The sequence below is a fragment of the Macaca mulatta genome, chromosome 7 (assembly GCF_049350105.2).
Source record: "Macaca mulatta isolate MMU2019108-1 chromosome 7, T2T-MMU8v2.0, whole genome shotgun sequence".
Taxonomy (NCBI): Eukaryota; Metazoa; Chordata; class Mammalia; order Primates; family Cercopithecidae; genus Macaca; species Macaca mulatta.
The window spans coordinates 10,170,714-10,194,889 of record NC_133412.1 but is presented as its reverse complement, the minus strand read 5'-3'; the positions used below and the strand labels follow the sequence as shown (position 1 = coordinate 10,194,889).

General features: G+C 38.0%; 1 protein-coding gene across 2 annotated transcripts in view; it reads left to right on the top strand.

The window, feature by feature from the left end:
* Nucleotides 1-24,176, top strand: part of FMN1 (formin 1) — a 378,430-nt gene that overhangs the window by 144,137 nt on the left and 210,117 nt on the right. For both annotated transcript variants that reach the window (XM_015141784.3, XM_015141787.3), the window contains one exon: nt 4,292-4,353. In XM_015141784.3, the coding sequence (XP_014997270.3) occupies nt 4,292-4,353 (62 nt within the window). The remainder of the gene's footprint in view (nt 1-4,291; nt 4,354-24,176) is intronic.

Here is a 24,176-nt window from a genome sequence, read left to right as displayed (position 1 = left end):
CCCTTTTCCTGCCACTGCCCCGGTCAGTCATAATTTCAGTCACTTCCATTTTTCCCTACTGTTGAAAATAATCTCTTAGGTGATGTTCTTCTGTGTCTTCTTTAATGCCATCAACAAATATCTTTTTCACAGTTAAGTGGGCACCTGGTCTTTGAGAATCTTCTTAGACAGCTCTCTTTGGTTCCACAACTCTTCCATCCACCTTGTGTGGCCTTGCATGCATGGCTGCATCCACCTCCTCCACAGTGACATATGAGACAAAGCCAAAGCCCCGGAATGCTTGGTGTTTGGATCTCTCATTACCACACAGTCCGTGAGCGTTCCCTGTTTCGTTATTTATATATGCCTAAGGTTAGGATTGTTGGTTAAGAAAGCATGAATATCTTCAACTTTATTAGAAAATACCATTGTTCATAGTTATTATACCAATTTGCACTCCTGTTGTAAGTGAAGTGTATGAAAGTTTCCATTGTTCTGCATCTTCACCAATGCTGTGTTGTCCGACTTTATTCCTGATTACTAGGAAAAAGCACCTTTTAACAGAGTTATTATTTGTATATCTTCTTTTTAGAGTGCCTGTTGATGTTTTTTGCCCATTTTTCACATGGGCTTCATTTTCTGTCATTTTGTAGGAGGTATTTATGTATTTATAGTAGATCTTGGTTGATTTATGTTGCGAGTATATTCTCCCACTCCGTAGGGAATGTTATCTCTATTGATGATGGATTGATCTGTTGTCAGTCTAGTTCTCTATGGTGTATTTTAAGAAAAATAAGTTCTTAATTTTAATGTAGTCAGATTTATCAGGTTTTTTCCCTTTATATATATCACTTTGTGAATATTAAGAAATCCTTTTTCTATCCCGAGGCTATAAAGTATTATGCTATATTATCTTATAAAATATTTACAATTTTACTTTTTAAGTTTAGCACTTAATTGACTTGGAATAGATGATAGTGTAAGGTTAGGATCCAGTTTTGTCTTTTTCCATAATAAATGGACAGAATATTAATTTTTTCCCAGCCAATAGTTATTGAAAAGATCATTCTTTGTGTAAGTAATGATCTTCAGTGCTAGTTCTGTCGTATAGCAAGTGACCATACATTCATGGTGTCTTTCTAGACTCTCTATTGTAGCTTATTCATCTATTTGTTTATCCCTGTGTTGGTACCATGCCACATTAATTACATTGTAAGAATTAAAAATAATTCTCGTTAGGAGGTATGGTAAGTTGTCTTAACTTAGTCTATATTTTCATGCATTTCTTGGCTTTTATTGGCATTTTGCGCTTTCATGCTTCCACATGCATTTTAGAATGGGCTCCTTATATTCAAACAAAACAAAACTCAAGAAATTTTGAAGGAATGCATTGAATCTATAAATCAGTTTGGGAAAACTCACACCTTTACAAGATGAAGTCTTATAAATCGGAAACATGGCTTGCCTACTTTTTGTCTTTCTGTGTCTTTTTTTTAAGTAAAATATTTCAATAAAACGTTACTATTTTCTTATATGAGGTCTTTATATATTTCTGTTAAGTTTTTCTGGGTATTTTGTATTTTTAGAAGTAACGTGTTATGTTTTTCTTTTTTAAACTGCTACTATGAGGATTTTTGTATATTTTTGTTGATAATACCAAGCAACTCTGCTAAACATACATATTCTATTTTATCAGTGGATCTTTTAGATTTTTCTAGATGTATGAATATAGAGAAAATACCTTTCTTTTTCTCTTTATAATCTATGTAGATTTTGTGTCTTTTTTCTCATCCTATTACATCTGCTAGTAGCCCTAGAAAAGTGATGAGTATCAACAATAGTAGCAGGTATCCTTGTGTTATGCTGAACCTTATAGGGAAAATATTTACCAATATAATATTTAATGTCATATTTAAAACAAATTAACATACTTTTTTGGGGTACTGTTTCTTGAATTTAATGTGTATAGATTCATGTAACCACCATAATCAGGATAGAAAATAATATCTAATATCATTATCCCCAGAATTCCTTTGCTTGCTGCCACTTTGTAGTCAACCCCCTCCCTGAACCCCCATCTCTAACCTCTAGCAACTACTACTCTGATCTGTTCTTCATCCCTCTAGATATGTCTTTTCCAGATGTCATATAAATGCTGTTGAACAGTGGTTGGCCTTCTGAGACTGACTTCTTTCACTCCGCATAGTGCCTTTAAGACTCCTCCATGTTAGCCAGGCACTTTGAGAGGCCAAGGTGGGTGGATCACCTGAGGGCAGGAGTTTGAAACCAGCCTGGCCAACATGGTAAAACCCTGTCTCTACTAAAAATACAAAAATTAGCCGGGCATGGTGGTGGGCTGTAATCCCAGTTACTCTGGAGGCTGAGGCAGAAGAATCACTTGAACTTGGGAGGTGGAGGTTCCAGTGAGCCAAGATCGTGCCATTGTACTTCAGCCTGGGCAACAAGAGTGAAACTCCATCTCAAAAAAAAAAAAAAAAAAAAAAAAAAGATTCCTTCATGTTGATGCATATATTCCTCTTTATTGCTGAGTAGTATTCCATTATAGGGACATACCATCATTTGTTTATGCATCCACCCATTAAATTAAGCATGTTTACTGGCTCTGAAAATTATTCTACTTCCATGATCAAGCTACTTAATGTCTCTATTCATTAATATCTTCATCGATAATGGAGACAATAATGGTACCTACATCATAGGGTTATTGTGGGGATGAAATGAGTTGATAAAGTACTTAGAATAATGCCTGATATATAGTAAGGAGTCAACAAATGAAATCCATTATTATTGTTTTCAATATTAGCAAAGATTTTGAGGTAGAAAAGAATTTGACAAGTTCAAGGAATGGCAAGAAAGCCAGTGTACGTGGAGTATGATGAACCAGGGGAAAGAGTGGTATGAAATGATAGGGAGAGATACGTAGGAACCAGGACATGGAGGTCTCTATGGGCTGCAACAGAGAGCTCTGATTTCACTCTAATTGTGTGAAAAGCCAAGGATGAGATGATCTGGTTCATGTCTATGTAGATCACTCAGTCTGCTTTGATGAGAACCAGTTACAGTGGTGCTAAAAGTAGAAGCAGGCATCCTACCAGACGTATACTGCTTTAATCTAGCAGAGAGATAGTGGTAGCTTGGATTATCGTGGTGCTGGTGGGGATAGTGACAAGTGGTCACTGCCAGACCATTCAAGGTATGGTTTGGATTTGGAACCCACAGAACTTTCTGATGGATTCACAGCTCAGTGGAGCACCTTCCCCACAAAGTAGAGGTCTATCTAGCCATGATTATCAGCAGCAACACTACTCTTCCAGCATGGCTTTGCCAGTGATTTCCTTCATCCATTTTTTAAATAAAATACAAACTTCCATGCCTGATTTAGGAAATCTACTTGGAGAAATAGCCTGGCTTTCACACATGTTTAAATGAAGTCAGACTACTTCTTGTATACTCATACTCATGACCCCAAACACATTTGTAAAATAATTGGATTATCTCACAAAAATGTGTGCTCATAGCATTTTGTCTTGTGGTTCTCTGCAGCCTGTATAGTTCCATGACCCCACACACTTAGCATTTCTGCTGGAAATAAAGTTGTCTTGACAGCTTCATGCTTAGCCAGCGGAATGGTAGTTTTAGTGGTTGGCTGGAGTTCTTGTGTACACTTGGGACTTATTGTTGAAATAAACATTATTAGACTCGTATTAAAATTGGACCAGAAATTTATTTTTGTCCTTTCAGCCTCAATTCACCCTAGAATCTCTCATTCAGATGACAAATAGTATTGACTTTCCAAGATAAAGATTAAAATCAACCCTGGGTGCTTACTTAGCCTTGCATTCAAATGGAGATTTTTTTTCTTTTTTGAAACAGAGTTAAAAATAGAGTGCTCTGATCTCGCATAGAGAATTTTCTTTTGTTTCCTGCCCTGTCTGCTCTTAACACGTCTGTGTTTGTCCTCTGTGGGGACTTAATTTCCAACTCCTTAAAGACAAACACCTGACCCAGTGTTTATCTGGAACACACTCATCATCCCTTTTTTTTTTCTTTTAACCCTATCCCATCTGCTTCATTTGTGTCTTTTCATAATTCAGGGTTTGCTGAAAGGAAGGAATTTACCTTTTATCCTGAACTCCTTGTCCTATCTTTCAGCAATTTTTAACATTTCTTGTCAGGTTGATGTCAAATTGTGGCATTTATTTTAGTCAGTTTATTTCTAAGAGGACCACGAGATAAATTTTGTGCCTAATTTTGTACTTCTTTATAATTGGCTTCTTCTTTGATTTTACAGAATACCAAGCTGCTATTTTACACTTGAAGAGGGAACACAAAGAAGAAATTGAAAACCTGCAGGTATACCTCTTTGATGCTACTGAACTGGTTCTAGAGAACGGATACGTGGTTTTCTCCTATACTGAAGTAAATACTCCTCTTGAAGTGTTAAACTAGACAGCATCGCAACTTGCAGCTGCCAGTAGACACTGTGTCTATACAGGGCATGCAAAGCCTTGGATTCTGCTTTTAATAGAATTCAATTTCTAATTTTAAAAAATACCATAAATGCATTTGATTGAATTGGAAAATGATTATTTTATTTTTAAAGCAGAAGAGAAAATGGAATAGCCTTCTACTGTTATATAAAATATAGTGAAGGGTTTTTTTTCTAGGTACGATGGAAGTTATTTTTGTTCAGCTTCCTCTTGTTGGGGTGTTCATGTCTGTATGTTTCTTAGCACATCCCTGAAGTGTGATGTGATGCAGTTTACAGAATTTAAGGAAGGAACCGTAGGAGGTGGAGTTGTGCTGAGCCCTTCCATATCCGCAGAGAGTGCTGGGACGTTGTTGACCTGATCCTCCTTTGTGAAGCCCACAATGACTGAGGGATCATTTCCCTTGTGCTGCCATCTGTTGACATTCCCTATGTTTGACATTTGCTCGTAGTGCCTGTGGCAGAAAGTTCAGAATCTTAACTTTAAATAACTGGATACTGAATCAGGCACTGAGACTTATTTACTGATGGCCGCAGTAACCCCCTACTTCAGGAGAGAATGACAGCAAAATTTCAATAACATTACTTCCTCATTTAATGTTAACTCATGACTTGCTAATTTAATGAATCTGTGGATCAGATATTTCCATTCTCAAAATTTGTTAGTTTGAGTAGAAATTGTGTATATATGAGATATATGACATGTTTTGAAATATGTATATATTGTGGAGTAACAAATTGAGCTAATTAATATATACATTGCCTCACATATTTATCATTTATATGTGGTGAGAACATGTAAACTCTGCCTTTTTAGAAATTTTAAAGTATACAATATTTGGTTATTAACTATAGTCACCATGTTGTATAGAAGATTATCTTGAATTTATTTCTCACATCTAACTGAAATTTTGTCTCCTTTCATCAACATCTCCCCAATCCTTCCCCACCTTTTGCCCCTCTCTGCCCCTAGCCCCTGGTAACCACCATTCTACTCCCTGTTCCTACGAGTTTGACTTTTTTTAGATTTTTCACATAAATGAGGTCATGCCGTGTCTATCTTTCTGTGCCTGGTGTATTTCATGTGACATAATGTTCTCTAGGTTTATCTGTATTGTCTCTAATGACAGGATTATTTTTTTTCCTTTTAAAGGCTATAGTATTCCATTTTGTGTATAAACCACGTTTTCTTTATCCATTTGTCCGTTGATGGACACTCATGTTGATTCCATATCTTGGCTTTTGTGAATAACGCTGCAATCCACATGAGAGTGTAGATATCTCTTCAACATATGACTTCATTGCCTTTAAATATAGACCCAGTGGTGGGATTTCTGGGTCATATGGTAGTTCTAGTGTTAATTTTTTTGAGGAGCCTCCACACCACACTGTTTTCCACATTCCCACCAGCAGTGTGCAAGGGTTCTCTTTTTCCATATCCTCACCAATACTTACAATCTTTTGTCTTTTTTGGCAGTAGCCATTCTAACAGTTGTGAAGTGATACCTCCTTGTGGTTTCAGTTTGCATTTCCCTGATGATTAGTGATGTTGGAGCATTTTTTCATGTATTGGTTGACCTTTTTGTACATCTTCTTTTGAGAAATATCTTTACAGATTATTTGCTCATTTTAAAATCAGGCGGTTTGTTTTCTTGCTGTTGAATTCCTTAAATATTTTGTATATTAATCCCTTATCAGATATGTGAAAATATTCTTCTTTTCAATGAATGATAATGCACTTTTAAAAATAACTGAGTCGGTGTATTGGATTATATGTTATGTGATTGCAAGTAGCAGAAAATTATTAGGTAAGTAGTATGGTGTATGAATTCAGGCCCCACCCATCCAGCAGAGTTTAAGTAGTTTGGGAGAGAAAATGAGTCAATTTCACAAAGAAACAAAAAAGTGGAAAAGTACCTGTGTCTCCTAGAAGAGAAGGAGGGGAGGAGGCCCTTATCTCCCTTGTTACAAAATGCCCTACAGAGACCTCTCTTTCTTTTTCTTTGTTCTGATGTGAAAAAGATTCTCAGCTGCCTCAGAGGAACTGAAATTGATGGGGGATAATTTAAGACACAGATTCCTAAAGAGGGCAGGAACAGAAGTGATTCTGTAAGCAGAAGTTTTGTTAACAGCCAAGTTTTAACAGTTAACCCTAGCTTTCCACAAACTGTAGACCAGCCTGGCGAGGGCTTTGACAGTGGAATAATATTCATGGTAACAGAAGATGCCTACAGTTTTTAAATTCTTGCTGTGTGCTAAGTATTGTTCTAAGCATATTGTCTCATTCTGTGTCTGCAAAAGTCTTGTGGTCTTACATATCTCAAACTAAGAAAAGATTAGAGGTGGAAAAGAGGAGTATATGGAAGAAGGAAAGTATATTGTGATCATGATCTGCACTTAAAATACAGGTTAGACTAAGGTGTGATTAACAGTAGTAAAGATAAAAATGTTCCAAACTATACTTTAGATTTTTAAAAACCACCTGTAAAAGAATTATCTGCTCTTTTGATGATATTAGTACGCTTAAACAACACTTTTTGCTCCACATTTATGATTTTTACCTAATTGCTGAAGCCATGGCCGCCATGGCTCACTGTTGCCATCTGGGTGGTATATCCATTTTATACACTTAGCTGTAGTTTTAAACTATTCTAGTAGTCACAGATGGACAACCCTCAGAAGGAAACCAGCAACTCTCTTCTCTGATCTGACCGGGAGAAGTGTTTCATTTGGCAGACACAGCATTTTAAAGATTGAACTAGGAATAAATATTTTAAAATATGGAGATTTTTGTATAAAACCTGCATTTCTAGCTGCTTCTTTAAAAATTGGAGAAGCTGGCAACAAAGGACTGATTTTCTTGTATGACTTCAACCTGCTGGGGCTACGTTGCAGGCATTCGCTTCCACCAGGATGCATGACCTCTCATTTGCCAGGGTGCTCTCTGGGCCATTTTACCTGCCTGGTTAATTACCCCTGTACTCTGGGTGATACTGAAAATAAAATGAGACAACTGGTTTGGCATCAACACAATCAGAATAGATGCCATTCGCAAAACTAACAGACAAAAACCCAGCCTAGCTGTACTTGTGAGTCGTCACTGAATATCACCCCTGCCTGTTTTGTTTCACTAAGTAGCGGTCTCGTCTTTTGTCACAGACCTAGTGGAAGATAGTGAGGGGGAAAACTGCTGTGTTGGTGCTTTCCATGTGATTTCCATCGGCAGCTATCATCATCCGTTCAATTTTCTTTCTCCATGTACAAGTTATGGAGAAGTCAGATATGTTTCCAGACTTCTTCAACATGCCTTTCTAGAATAAGAAGGGTTTCAGGCTTTTAAAGTACAAAAGAAAAGTGACTCATTCTGTCACCATATACAAGAATTGATAAGTATCACATTTAGTCTTTTGGGAATGTTTTCATAGAATTTAAAGAAAACAGTATGATTCAATCAGCAGATAGCCTAAATAAGCAGAGAACTTTCTATTTTGTTTTAACCATACATTTGAAGGGAAGTCACTTAATTGTTCAGTTTCCCCCACCAGCAAAATGCAAGCCCTACCACCTAACATATTTGGATCGGACAGTTGATTATTTTACCCTGTAGTTCCATGGCTACTAAGTGGGGGAGCTCAGGGTTTTTTATTTCGTGTGTGCTCTGCAGCCAGCATTTGTTGCGTGATGCAGAATGGAAAGGGCACAAGACTGGTCCTGCTACTGGCTTTTCAAAAGGTGTAGTGGGCTGCGTGGGCGACAGAGTGAGACTTTGTATCAAAAAAAAAAAAGAAAAACAAGAAGAAGAATGAGTCCAATGTCCCAAAGATGTCCCCAATCAAAAAAAAAAAAAAAGCACAAAGACCACTCTAAACTCAAGTTGCCTAATTATAAGGAGACTTGCAAAGGGAAGAAGGAACAAGAAATAATATTGGCTTGAGTATGTGCTGTGTATCTGGTACCACAGGGTGTATATCATATTGAACCACCCAGGAAGGGTGTGGTATCATCACAATCAATATTATTGCTATTATTATTCAGTTGCTAAAACTGAGAAAACTAAGTGCCCAAGAAGCTGATTAATTTCTCAAAGTCACAGTGCAAGGAGTTGAATTAAGTCCTAACTTCAAAACCCCAGTTCTTTCTCATTGTCATCATGTATCATGCATAAAATATTATCTTGGACTTTGATAAGGGAAAAGATCAATTGCACAGAGAAATGATCTGCCAAATAGTGATAATGATTTTCAAATCCTTGCTCCTAAGCAGTCTCAAAGAAGTAACTATTAGTACTGTTACTGGGAGAATCCGTTTTATCATATGCCTTAGTAGGACATACCTAAATTATGTTTCTACCTAGCTGTCATTAACTTGCTGTGCAATGGCTACCACTTACAAAAGTTTCTCGAGTGATACCATGTAAAGGTAAGGTGCTGCCTTTTCAAAAATAAAGTTAGCAGAATTATCCCAAATTGGAAAATGAAGCAGGTGAAGTCAAATATCATGAAGTGACCATAAACTCTCAAGGCAGAGTTTGCTAAATGAAGGATGCACTTGGACAAAACTGAAGAATTTTGTTGTGGATATTATAAATGATGTAAAACAGTGAAGTCAGGGGAAATGTCTGACCTGCAGCCACTCTCCCGGTGAATGGCAAAATCATCCAAGTACTTAGTTTAAGTAAAGGTGTATAAACATATGCGCCAGAAATCGATTCATTTAAATAATCAATACATCTTTGCTTTTAAACTGTAAGGGGAAGATAAATGTAAGTTGCTACACTTTTTTTTTTTTTTTTCTTTTTGAGACAGAGTCTAACTCTTGTTGCCCAGGCTAGAGTAAAATGCTGTGATCTTGGCTCACTGCAACCTCCGCCTCCCAGGTTTAAGCGATTCTCCTGCCTCAGCCTCTTGAGTAGCTGGAATTACAAGTGTGCGCCACCACACCCAGCTAATTTTTGTATTTCTAGTAGAGACAGGGTTTCAGCATGTTAGCCAGGCTGATCTTGAACTCCTGACCACAAGTGATCCGCCCGCCTTGGCCTCCCAGAGTGCTGGGATTACAGGCGTGAGTCACCGTACCCGGCCATGGATTCATTCTTTAAGGGTGACTTGTGTGTGATCTTCCTGCTGTTCTTGTGCCTGTGTGCTGTATATCAGGGTGTTCTAAACCAGGTTTCCCAAAACAGAATCCACTGAACAGTGATACTTTGAAATGCCTCTTGACAAAAACTTGTCATGGTCAAATATATTTGAGAAATATCTATTGCCATGTTTGAGCTTTACCATGTACAGGGAAGAACTATAAAGAGAATACTGTATAGCTTATTTCCAACATAATTCTTTTTCTCCAAGAACCCATTGTTTGGGATACTATCCTAATTGATTAATATAATCTTATTTTCTCAGTGTATAATCCTGAGTTCGGGTTACATCCTTTATTTATTATTTATGATTTTATTTTGTTTTTGTAGAGATGGAGTTTCGCCATGTTGCCCAGGCTGGTCTCTAACTCTTGGGTACGAGCCATCCACCCACCTCAGCCTCTCTCTCAAAATGTTTAGATTATAAGTGTCAGCCACTATGCCCAGCACTAAATTCCTACTGTTTATACGTCCTCCCATTTTTAACCTTTCAGTTACTTGTAGAAGTTCTCCTTCCTAGTCAGCAGGTCTCTAGTCCATCTAGTTGCTTCTGTGGAGCAATGTGTTCAGGTTTTCAGTTACACTCTGAATGTAGCCCTCTGATCTTCCAGTGTCTTTTCAGATGTGCCACTCAGTGAAGGGATGCAGCTCTAGAAAGGTAAGTGAAACTCTGTAGGAGGCCCAAATCTTGATGACAAAAGGGAAGACTGAGCATGGGATTAGTAGGACTTCTTTGGATCTCTACTTCTTCAATTTTGAAAGGGGAAGAAAGAAAAATACATGCCCTTTATCTGGCTTGTAAGCAGCTGGGTAACTTAAGAATATTGTTTTTGACCCACACCTTCAGCAGTTTGAAAGTAGAGGACTTGGAAACGACAGATTGTTGTATCTGTTTTTAACTAATGTTCTTTGGGTTGTGTGGAATGCAAGACAAAGAACCAGCCAACAGTGACATTTCCTTTACGGGAACCTTTTTCGTTTACCCCATTTATCACATGCATATTTCCTAATTGAGGGGAAACTTCACTGAGCGATGGCCTCTGGCAGGCCTCTGCTCATTGTGCAATGCAATCACATTTCTAGTGTGGTTCCTCCCACTGCAAAATGATCCAGGGATCAATGCCAAACTGAAAATTAACTTACATTGTACCTTTTTGTCCCCAAGAGAACCAAATGGTATGCTGGCCTCCATTAAGAGAGACTTGTAGACTTCCTTATTTTACTGTCTCCATCACATTCCACTGATCCATTTCTAATAGTTTACACATTGCTGTTGAAACAGAATTGAGTGCAGACTCTATTTGAGCTGATACAACTAAGTTTATAAAGACATAAATCCCAAGCCTGTTCCATTTTTTTATATTCTTCGTTATCAACACAATACATTTAAATCTCTTAATTCCCAGATAATACTGTGAGGGAAAGGGAATAATTTGTAGGCCAATAAACAAAACTTTCACAAATATAAAATATGATGATTTCATAAAACCCTTATGGTATTCCCCCAAGTGCTGATATTAGTATAATTCATTACTGAGATGCCAAAAAGGAAAAAATAGAAAATATTGAGAAATATATTAATTCATCATTTCAGTGTGACTATAAAGTGTTGTGAGGTTACTAGATTTGCTGATTTGCTAGTGTTGAGATTCCTCTTGGGCGACTGGCTACCCAGAATCCAGTAGGTACATTTGGACTTGAATTTTCATGGAAAAGGAGCCCTTTGTCTCAGCCTTCAAGATACTGTCTTGCCCTCAGACAACTGAGATATAGAAGGAGGCTGTTGTAAAATGAAGAATCTGTTCATTGCTCATTTGTATCATGGGGGCCAATGATGGTTTTGCTTTGTATCCATATATTCATGAAAAACATAAATGTTACTCAGCTTCTGAGTAAATATTGTGCACCATCAGCCCTCAATCATTTCTGCTGAGTCTTAACCTCTGAACATGAGTCAATACAGGTGGACCAAGACAGTTTTCTTTTTATTGCAAAAGTTTTTTGACTTTAGGTGACAGGCTGCTGCTGGAACCGGTGACTTTATGCGTGTTGGCCGTTTCTTTTGATGCTTCATGAAACAGGAGAAAGCATGGTAGAGCACCACTGGGAATGCTTCCTTCTCTCCAGACTTGTCCTGCCTCACTCAGTAATTCTGTAAATTCTAGACAATAACACATCACTCTTAAATATTAGGTTCTTCAGCTATAAAGTAAAAGCATTGGACTAGCTGGTGTAAGTTTCCTTCCAGCTCCAAAGTTCTATCATTTCTGGCCAGGGAAAAGAGTGGGCCCATGCATCTATCCCAACTCAATCCAAAAGTCTAGGAGATCTTCTTTTCCCATGTTACCTAGTTCGGTGCTAGGCAACTAGCTGAAATTTAATTGATAGTTGTCAATTGATCTGACCGGACATTGCTAGAAATGTTTTCATGACTCGCAGTATTTAGGTAGAAGGCTATTTGGGGGATAGCATTAGGAAAGCTGCAGAATTCTTAGATTTGTGATACCATAAAATACAGCCCAGAGACGTTTATTCATTGAGCACAGTAACATTTGAAAAGTTACCTTTGGATAATTTTCGAATAAAGCATGTGTGCTTTAGTTGCCAAAATACTGCCCCACACTTACTATTGTCTTATAGCCAGGCTTCTCTACTTATGTTGATTACCTGGAGCCTGTAGACATCTGAGATTGTGACTTCTGGTATAGAGGGTAAACAGGCTGAGTAACATTCATGTTTTTCGTGAACGTATGGATGCAAAGCAAAATTCCTTGAGCTTTTAGATATTTATGGACATTTACATTTCTGTTTCTTTTCTTTTCCCTTTTCCTTCCTTCCTTCCCCCTTCCCTTTCTTCCTCTCTTCTGTCCTTTCCTGAAAGGGCTATTGATGGAATTGAAAGGGCAGCAGCTTTGGAAGTGTAAGTGAAAGATGAGTTCTTAATGTAAGAAACTGGGTATGGTCTGTGTTCTAGAACATTTTCAGGAAGGCATGGTAAGAGATTTTGTTGACATGAGAGATTAAATGCTGAGCACCCCCAGGCTTTTTGACTTAATTGAAGATGTTTGTAATCCTAGCTACTGAGTAGGAAGTACCAGCTCCGGGCCAGGTACCATGCTCAGTGCTTCACATAGATAATTTCCAACTACCTGAGACCCGGCCGAGTCAAGTGCCATCCTGAGCTTTCACAGCTGGTCAATAGGATGGCTAGATTGATTAACCAGGTCTGCCTGATTTCTAATTTTGATATGTGTTCACTGTCTAGTATAATGGTTTTTTAACTTTTAATTTTTTCTCTCATCCTGTGTCAAAGCCCTCTGCAGATCATCCTTTTTTTTTTTTTTTTTTTTTTTTTTTGAGGCGGAGTCTCGCTCTGTCGCCCAGGCTGGAGTGCAGTGGCGCGATCTCGGCTCACTGCAAGCTCCGCCTCCCGGGTTCCCGCCATTCTCCTGCCTCAGCCTCCCGAGTAGCTGGGACTACAGGCGCCGCCACCACGCCCGGCTAATTTTTTTGTATTTTTAGTGGAGACGGGGTTTCATTGTGTTAGCCAGGATGGTCTCGATCTCCTGACCTCGTGATCCGCCCGTCTCGGCCTCCCAAAGTGCTGGGATTACAGGCTTGAGCCACCGCGCCCGGCCACAGATCATCCTTTATTCCTACCCTGTACAAGCTCCCTACATGATAAAAAAATTTTTTAAAAAGACGGTGATATTTCTGTAGTGTTGGGAAAGAGAGAAATAAGCAATAGAGTTCTTTTATTTCACTGGTTTCAGAAATAAGGTGTTCTTTTCTCCCTACTGAGGTATAGAAGAAAGGACCAGGTGGGAAATTTCTCTTTCCAGCTTTATTTCTCATAGCTGGTCCTGAGCCCAGTTTGAGGAAGTACCTCTAATACTTGTCACCATAATCTTGATATTTGCCTGTATTTATGTTAGAGATTTGAAACCTGAATCTCATAGAAGTTAATTTCCAAGATTGTAAATTGGATGAGAAAATACTGTGGCAAAACTTCTATGCAGCTTGCCAGCTCCTTACTTCTTCGTTACGATTTTTGTAATTTGAACATTGGGGCTCAGCTGTTCTTTAAACTTTATCTTCTCCAGTATCGTCCCTGATACCCAATGCTACTGATTCCTTAACAGGCCTATGGGGTGATTCAGCTGTGTTCTGTATACTGTCATCCATCTCCTTGTATGGTGTGTGAATGTGTGATAAATGGTACTAGTTGCTGCTTCTAACAAGTCCAGCATCATAGGCTTTGGAATTCATAGTGTGAATTTAGTGTGTGTGTGTGTGTGTGTGTGTATATCCACATAACATTACGTGTGCTTTGACCATTTCACTGCAGTTTGTTGTAGCTTGCTCCGTGTCCTGGAGGAATAACAATAATAATATTTGGTGCTTATTGAGCATTTACTGTGTGCCAGTCTTTATATATAAGGAGTGAATGAGCTATTACACTTTTATGAAGTGGCTCTCTTACCCTGTACACTGAAATGCCTCTGGAAGATCTTAAAGGTCCTTGCCTGGTGAGAATATTCCTGATGTGGCTTTGATGCTGGATTGACCTTTGCCTCTGATCTATCTTTGGGTGGATATTTGCCCTTAGGAGTGATAGCGCTTAGGAGCAGAACATGCTGAAGCATAAACTCATATAATGAAATAAGTGACCATTCATTAAAGAAAATGCAGTGTAACCCTAGGCAGGATAGTGGGATAGAAAAACAGGTGTGTAATCCTCCCCGAGTTTGAATCCTGTTTCTGCCGTCTACTAGATGTGTGGTCTTGAAGAAATTATTTAAACCTTTTTGAACTTCAGCTTCTCACCTTTAAAGTGGGTGTGACAAGGTTGTAACTTGGTCGTTTTGACTGATTACAACTGTTGGGATAGCTTAGGGTGGGACTGGGTCACAATGGCGTGTGGTAGATGACCAATCTATTATAACTATTGTATTTATTTTGAGGAGCAGCGTGTTTAGTTTCCTGTAAGTCTGTGGCTGTCAAAGTGTGTTTTTTGATGGTAAAGTTAGTTCAATACAAGCTATGTGCCGAGGTAAAAGAGAAACATTCCGTATTTACTGTTATAGCTAATGCTCCGATGAGCATTGCTTTTAATATGTTCTAAAAGTATGATGTGCTCATTTCCATTATTGCCTCTTCTTAAGAAATATTACTATTGTCATGGTTTTATGAAGGAAACATCTGAATATGTATAAGCAGCCTAAGAGTTAAAACACAGATCTGGGGAACGGTTCTTTAAGTGAGATATTGCATGTTAAAATTGTTTTTGCTGTAAAGACAAATTTTCTAAACTTTAATTTCATGTACATAACTTGGCTTCTTACAGTTTCTTATGATCGGTCAACACCAATTGAGCACGTGTCAAATACAAGAGATGTGCTAGAGATAAAATATCATTTAGTAATGATGGTAATGATGATGATAATAACAGATAACATTTGTTGCATATTGCTATACGCTAGACACAACACTTAGCATTTACTGTGGATTATTTTATTTAATCCTCATATAGGTTCTGTACTCAAAAGATTTACTATTTAGTTGGGAAAACAGAATTTATACCGTAAAGGCTAAATGACAACACTCAGCTTACACTGAGGACCTGACCTCACTCAGAGACTAATGGAGGAGAGACTTTTTGAGGGTTAGCATTTAAAAATTATCAACTTTTTATGGAATTTGCTGATGTTAGATCTCAGATCTCGACTAAGATTCTTGCCAAGACTTAGATGTTCTGATAGTGGTGATTTCATACACTATCTCGGAAAGCTGTTATAGGTGTCTATGAATAACACTTCTGCTTATTTTGTTTTGATACAATATATGGCATGATCTGTATCTCCTGTAAATTGGTATAATAAACATAATTTAAAGTCTTAATTGAGAAATGTGTTTAGCATATATATATATGCAAAACATATATATATATATGCAAAACATATATATATATATATATATATATATATATATATATATATATATGCTTCTGTGTGATAGGTTATCTGAGTTTTTTACAGTTACTTTAGGAGCCATTCCCCAGTCTCACCACTGGAGGTCAGCTTGACCCTTTTTCTCTTAAAGTTCCAGATATATTTTCTTTTGATGATTGAAGCACATTCCAGTTTTATGCTAAGAGCTTTTGCTTTAAACACATGAAAACTCATTGTTAGTTTATTTTACACAAAAACATACACAGCAAAGTGTACATAAACATAAGTGTACATTAAACATAAGTCCATACTCACAGGCAATGCTTAATCTACTTAGAGAGACACAGTACATGCTATGTTTATGGCTGTAAATATATAGGTATATTCTATATAACAAATGACAAAGGACCACCTAAAAATAGTGCCTTATGAAATTGATCATCTGTTTCATCTAAGAATGGAATCATCAAAAGGAAATAGAGATCTATCTCTTGTTCGTTCAATATGTATTGATGAAGTGCCTCTTGGATGCCAGGCACTGCTTTAGGTGCTCGAGGAGCAGGACAGATACAGGTCCCACTCTCTTGGAGCTTCCAGTCCATTCAGAGAAACAGGTATTGATAAAATAATCAGCCAATAAATATAATATGATGAGTGCTGTGGAGCTGCTCTCATGGGGTCTAATTTAGATGTGTGGGTCCAGACGAGGATACTCTCAGGAACTGACCTTTTAGCAGAGGTTTGAAGAGTGAAGAGGAGCTTGACTTGTTTGGAGAACTGCAGGGAAGCCTTGTGTGACCAAAGCGCAGTACAGGAAAAACAGGGGAGAGGTGGGAAGTGAAGCTCTGGAGTAGGATTTTTTCAGCCTTTTTGTACTGCAACCCAGAATAAGAAATGTGTTTTATATCGAGACCCAGTTTACATGTGTGCGTGTGTGTGTGAGAGAGAGAGGAATGAGTTCTATTAAACAGAATTTATTACACATAACATACTCTGATATATTCAATTCTCATTAAAAATGCTCGGGTTAAAGCACAAATTGATTTGTTAATATGCTATCTCACTGATTGATGATGGCCTGTGGGTTGAAAACAGTGCAGTGGAGAAAGGCAAGAGACAAGATTCTGGAAGGGCCTTGTACATCTGTTTCAGGTTTCCCAATTTCATCTTCAGAACAGTTAGAATCTACTGAGTAATTCTGAGCAGAGGAATATGTGACATGAACAGATTTTCATTTCCAAAAGCCCGCCGCTCCACTCCGGCTGCTGTTGTAGAGGATAAGTTGAGGAGGGCCCCACTCCGGCTGCTGTTGTAGAGGATGAGTTGAGGAGGGCAGAGAGGATATGGAGAGGACAGCAGGGAGTATCGCAGCTGTCCGAGTCAGAGATGGTAGTTTCTCTGACTCAGGTTGTGTCAAGAGAGAATTTACACTCTCTGACAACAAGCATTGACTTTCTACTGGTGTTGATGGTTGCTTCTGCTAAAACTGGAGCCATGAAAACTGTCATTGTTGCTTGTCTATGAATGTTCACAGCTTGATTCTCCCTCTGGAACATGGTAAATGTACAATAAATAATTCTTGAATGAATTAATAGGGAGGAAGAAGGTGCTGACAACACGCTATCCTTTTGAGCATGAAGTGAGAAAGCTCTTTCTTGTTAACTGGATACACTTAATTTAATACACACACCACCAGAACAATTACTTGTCTCTGTAGACAAGGGGCAGTTTCTTGTACTGTCTTTGAAAGCTGCAGTAGGTGTCTGTATAACACAGTTCTGTTTGTTTTGTGTTAATACTATATATGGCATGACCCTTATCTATGGCAAATAGATCCTTTGAACATAATTAAAGGATTAACTGAGAAAACATAGAACAATGATAATTTTCGAATTTGCTAAATGAAGTTTGTAAGTTGAGCTAAATTAAATTGCTGATATTTGACCTATTTGACTTATAAAACAGCAATTTTCTATGGTTTACTGTAACATATTCATAACAAATGACAAGGAAGTGAATGTGTATTGGAATGATATTTCTCTGGATAAGTCATATTCTGAAATGTTCACTGGGGCCTCTCAGCAGGTGTGAAGAGACTGCAGCTGAAAATGTCACAAGGCATTGTCCCTAGGAGAATGAAGCATCCCTTACGTGGTGACTCTTTTCAGATTAGAATTGTGAAGAACACTTACAGAACAGTCTTGGCGAGGAATATTTGATCTTTCAGACAATCCATGAAAAATAAAGTCAGTGAAAACTGTTAAATTAGTATTCCTTGGTCTGGTGAATAGGCTAAATATACACTGATCTCTGTAACTGAGCCCAAACTGATCTTTTACTCCATAGAAATGAACGATGTTTATGACCCACTGTTGATTGTTTTGGTCTTTGTAGCATAGGTTTTATAAAATTGTCTTCTTACTCCCTCATAGACCCTTTCTAGTAAAAATTTCATGTCTTATATTAGGAGTTACAGGAATATGACATTGCACATATACACAGGAAAATGATTAGGATGTTAGAAGAAAGTGAATTAAACATCTAAGTTATATTTACTGCATGTCTTTTTGTTAAACATATGTCTTATTGAACATGTTCTTTCTTTCTCCCACAGATACCAGTCCTTTTTCTTAAGTTTGTGAACTAAGACATGATCTATGATCTGCCACTCATTAATAACTTGGGCCTCTTTTGATATTTTTCATTTGTTTTCAGTTAGTCCTGAGGGAAATTTATAAACACTAAATCACACCAGTTTTTCTACTTCATAGTTATACTATTGTTCTCAACTACATCATCCTCTAACCATCTTAAGTAATGAAAATCTGTGATTATGATAATGAGGAAGAGGGTTTTCTTTTTGGTGCGTTATTTTCAGCATGCAAAACTAACATTGATTCCCGTTTTGAAGGATACCATACAGTACCATTATTTTTCTGTAAAATTCCAACGTTCTAGAAAAGTGGCTCAGTCTTGAAACTCGATTGCCAAAAACAAATGGAAACTCCTTTCCTTTTGCTATAAAACAATGGTGGATGGGCTCAAAAACGAGGAGGGGAGAAAACAAGATTGCATTACAAATCTGGCAACATCAGCTACACTAGTAAAATCAAATCCAATGTTGTTTTATGACTCTGAATTTATGTGAGTACCCAGGATCAAAGGGCTTGAATCCCACTGGACTACAAGGTCTATAGTTCATGGTAAAAACTCATCAAAAAGAACATTTTAGTCGTTTAAACTTTTCATTTTAATCAGCCACAGTAATAAAAGAGCCTTTAGGTGTCCAAAAACATTTTGCAAGATCAAGAGGTTGTTCTCTTGCTCGTAGAAGCAGCTTTCTTATTGGATCCATATAATGCCTGTGGCCTTTGAGTGTCAAAGGGCCACTGCCTCCACATTGTTTGCCCTTGTGGGATGGTTTCTTTTGGTTCTTCTAACTGTGCATTATGTGATAATAAATTATGGTGTCTGACGGAAGGACCATAAAATTTTCACACCATTTATCAAGCGATTTTAGCCATTTAAAGTTAGGTCTCTGACAGCAAGCCAAGTCATTTGTAATGTTTAGATAGAAACAGTCTACTGCCTGCATCTTGACCAGCATCAAGAGACAGCCCTGCGGAGGAGAGAGAACACGAGGCTGCAGCGTCAGAAGACTCAGTTTTAAGTCATAGCCTGATGCTCCTTAGATTGTGATTTTTGATGGTCCAGAAATTGGGGATCCTGCCTTCACCACAGTGTTGTTTAGATCATATAGGGTAATATTTGTCAAGTTACTATGCAGCATATAAGGATCAATATGCAGTAGATGTAGATGGTGCAGGAAACAGCCTGAGCAGTCCAGCATTTCCAACAAGAGACCTAAATAGGTAAAGCAGGGAACTGGCCAGAAGGAGTAAGTTGATGAGAAAGTGTTCCTGAGAATGAGGAAGACAGCGAAATCAGGGACCCAGGAAGTTGCCTTAGCTCTGGGAAGAAAGAGGTGGCATTTCTTTGAGACCAACAGAAAATAAAGAATGAGGGCCTTTGTCTATCGGTTATAAATGCCTTTATTTCTTTGCTTGATTGTTAGGTTTGGCCTCATACATAGGAAAAGAAACAAAGGTGCCTGGTGTTTCTTCATCTGTTCTCTTTGATACCATCCTCTACTGCTGCTTCTGCGCTTTTCTCATTTGGTTCCTGATATGGTTTGGCTGTGTCCCCACCCAAATCTCATCTTGAATTGCAGTTCCCATAATCCCCACGTGTCATGGGAGGAACCTTGTGGGAAGTAATTAACTCATGGAAGTGGTTACCTCCATACTATTCTCATGAGAGTGAGTAAGTTATCACAAGATCTGATGGTTTTGTAAGGGGCTTCTCCCTTTGTTTGGCTCTCATTCTTCTCCTTCCTGCGACCATGTGAAGAAGGACATGTTTGCTTCCCCTTCCACCATGATTGTAAGTTTCCTGAGGCCTCCACAGCCATGTGTAACTGTAAGTCAATTAAACCTCTTTCCTTATAATTACCCAGTCTGGGGCAGTTCTTTACAGCAGCATGAGGTCAGACTAATACAGTTCTCTTTTAGCAGGTGCCTTCCCCCATTTCTAGTTATAAATTCAGCTATCCTTTACATTAAAATCGTTTCTCTGGACCATACTGTTGCTTTGAGCTTCCATTCCTTCTCTCACTGGCAAAATTCTTAAACATTAATGACATGTAGCAAATTATCCTACCAGTTGAATTCCGTTACAACTCTACTGAAACAGATGAAGTAATTGTCCTGTGCTACTGGTCTCCTATCTTTCTTCGTTTGCTGTGATCCTGGAGAGTCAGTGTTGACATCCTCGATCTCTTCCCTCAACATTTGGGACAGTGAATTCTGCAGTTTTTTTTTTTTCTTCTTCCTCGGAGTGTTCTCCATCTTCTTTGCTGCCCTCCCAGCCTTGCCTCTGCAGCACACCAAATTGTGGCTGGTTAGTCACCTGACCTTTTATATTTTGTCTCTTGGAGATTTCCTCTATTGCCACAGTTTATCTCTGTGTAAGTGCTTTTCAGACCTATTTATTTGAATTTAGACTTCTTCCTGAGTTCCAGATAAGTTTTTGCGGAAAGCTACACTGGGAAATATTTTTAGTATCTCAAACTTAAAATTCCCAAAGCCAGAGCATCCAAAAATTTTTATAAGCCCAACGTAGAAAGGGATCTTTAATTTCATCTACTTGTCTCCTTCTGAATCCCACTTCTCTTCCCCTCCCACTGTAAACATGACAAAAAGCAATCTGCCTTCTTAGCTACCCTGTATATGTAAGGTGTCATGGTTCTCCTAAAACTGAAAGTCTCGGCCAGAAACCTCAGATGCATCCTTGACAACTCCTGCACCCTCTGCTTCACATCTAGTTGTTTACCAAATTATGTTAATCTGGGCTCTGTGGTTTCATGTATACTCATTCCTTAGCATCCTGGTTCCATCATTCTAACATAGGCCTTTAGCATAGCTTGCGTGTATTCAACCCACCTTATCAATTATTTAGGTTATTGCCGTTCTCTCTTAAAACACCTCTGTTGGCTCAGATACTGCCTGTCAAGTTAAGTTCAAAGTCTTTAGCATGGTATTTAAGACCCTCCAATTTATCTTGGCTTTCTTTGTTTTTATGGTGGGGGGCAGGTGTGGGGGCTAAAATGCACTTGACTACAAAGGGTGGGGAATTATTATTATGGTTTTCTCTTCCACTATTTCCCTACACTTTCCCATCAGCATGCCTTTTTCTTTCACTGGGATTTCTCACAATCCGTCATTTTACCTTTGCCAATTCTTTGTGCCCTGCAAGGGTTCCTCATTATACATGAAACCATCTCTAATTCCCTAAGGCTTCCTCCTTGGAAATGTTGAGTTGACTTAGGCACTTAGCAGACTTTATCTCATATTATAATTATGAAAGCAGAGGTGCCTCCACCTACCTTCCATCCCCAGTGTCATGTACATAACGGACATAAACCTTCACTAAATAGCAAACAGTTGAATCTACCATCACAGTAATGCATTCATCCGTAAATTAATCACTGGTTGGTCTTCCTTTCTTCTTCCCCTATAGTGGAAACTGGATGTAAACCAAAGTGATTTCACAGGTAATATTTTTCAAACTCAGAGACAAAGGAAAACTGTAGTGGAAAAACTGTGTTCCCAGAAGGTTTTTTAAAAGATATTTTTGACAGTTTATGACTTTCTGCTGGGAGATTGACTTTTACTGTTTCTGACTGTCTTGAATGTGCATTTATCAGATGTTGCGCATTTAGACAACATTAGCATGAACTTTTGCATTAGCTTAAGTGAAAGCAACATAGACTTACTTGAATTTGTGATCTTTTGGAAAACCTTTCATTTTATAGATGAGGAGCTAAAGGCTAAAAGAATTGGTCTTAGAATCTAGCTTAATGGTTCTCAACCTTTCTTTCTCAATACATTAAAGCGAGGTGACATGGTCACAACAGCAACAGGGTTTATTGTAGCCAAGGAAGTTGACCACCCTGTGAGACTCACTGTCTGGTTACTACTAGTTAGTAACAAGAGGGCTCAAGACCTTGCAGGCAGGCAACTGATAGAAGCACCATGACTGGAAGTCGAGCCTCTTCCCAGTCCATTGCCCCATCATTTATGCCATGTGGAAATTGCTCTGCCAAAGATAAAGTGTTGACTACAGTCTAAGTGATGGACAGAAAAACCATCCCTCAGCTCATAATGGTGAGTTGTGCTGAGAGTATGCTGTCTGAGGTTTAAAGTAGCATATTTAAGAGCAGAATCTTCAGATAACACAAACTCGAACACATTTCTGTTAGGAACGTACCAATCGGTTGGAGGAAAATAAGGCCGCCTCTTTCAGATACTTTACTCAATTTCAAATTTATTGTTTTTTAAGGTTGAAAGGTTGTAAAATACTTCCTCTTCCCCAATGCTTTATCTCTGCAAGGTTAAGAATTGTATTGAGAGTTTACAAATAGGAGCTTGGTAGATTATTTTCTAATTCTCAGATGATTTTTTTCTAATTTGTGAGCTATGGGTCAGTGTCCAGATTGACTGTGTCCTATTGTGACCTCGAATCAAACATTGGAGTCCAACAGCATCACTCACTCCCTGCTCATTAGCAACCTAATTACCTTAAAAAAAGAATGGAGAGACAGAAAGGCTGCCAGCTGTCAGGAATACCTTTTAACATTTTTTTCTCCTAAACCTGCAACGAGGTACTACCCAAAGGAAAGAACTTTTAAACACCATTACTGAGAAGCTGTGACTGTTGCTAGAGGATTTTGCGTAGCAAACCCAGAAAACCATCTTTTGAAACTGAATTATACTCAACGACAGAAAGACACATTTCCCCCTTTATGAGCTCCAAGTTTTAGTACTGGCCTGTTAAGTGTTTCCTTACAGGTAAATGTTCAGATTTAATTCTATGCTTTTATTCTTACCTGTGTTACACTGATGTGAAAATCTGGAAAATACATGAGACAAACGTAAAAAAGAGTGATTCAGAAGAAAGTAGGCATTTGTTTTTATATTTGGCGACTGCAGTTGAGAAGGGGGTGTGTTTTATCAAAGTAAATTTCGACCCAGAAGAATGATCTTCATGTAAATCTTTATAAAAATCAAAAATTTCTTTCTTTCAAACACCTCGACCCTCCTGATCAGTTTCATCTGTTGTATTAATGTCCCGTTCAAGGACATGCAGTCAGAAAGCCTTCTGCTCTGATGTGCAGTCGGGGAAAAGGTGATGGTCCAACATTGAAATTCCTAGTGATCTAAATATTTAGAGTGTGCAGTAGTTTGTAATTATTTGGAGTACACAACTGGCATGGATACTTGAGCCAGTTCATTTTTTTCATAAAGGGTGCATGGCACCAAACAAGCACATCATCTCTTGTAACTGACAAATACATTCCACGAAACAGCAACATGTCAATGGCATGAAACACTACAGCAGTCATGTGGTTTCATATGGATGTTACACAGCTGACCTTGTATCATTAACATTTATGGTTAGGTATTAACCTTTGAATGACTTAGGAAAAAATGATGTATGAGTTTTAAGGTAACCCTGCCTCTGCCTTTTCACATTATTAATATGTGTAGCTATAACATTTAAAATAGAAAAATTGCCCAGGAGAAAAAAATGTAGCCATCTATAACCCTCTGTCAAACTAAAATTGAAGTGGCATTTAAAGTTTGCATAGGATAGTTAAATGTTTATTCTGAAAATATTTCATAAATTTTATTCCATGTTTAATCAGTTAGGAAATAAGTCAGATTTAAATTCATACCTTCCAATTACTAGAAAAAACCTGAAATATGTAATTCTTATAACAATTATTCTTTCAAAAAGCACAAATTATGGAGATGACTAGCAATCAAAAGTAATATAGTATAATCTAAGGTGGGGGAGGCAAAGAAGAATGTGGTTTGTCTATATTCCAGGAGAAAAGAATCAAGTCAAAATGAGATCTGATCTTTTCCAAGTTATTCTGTCTTCATCTTAGTAGAGTGTAATTCCACATGCACGTTGATGTTCCAAGTATCATTAAACATCTAGTAATCAGAACAAATGTTCTGCCAAATCCCATTTA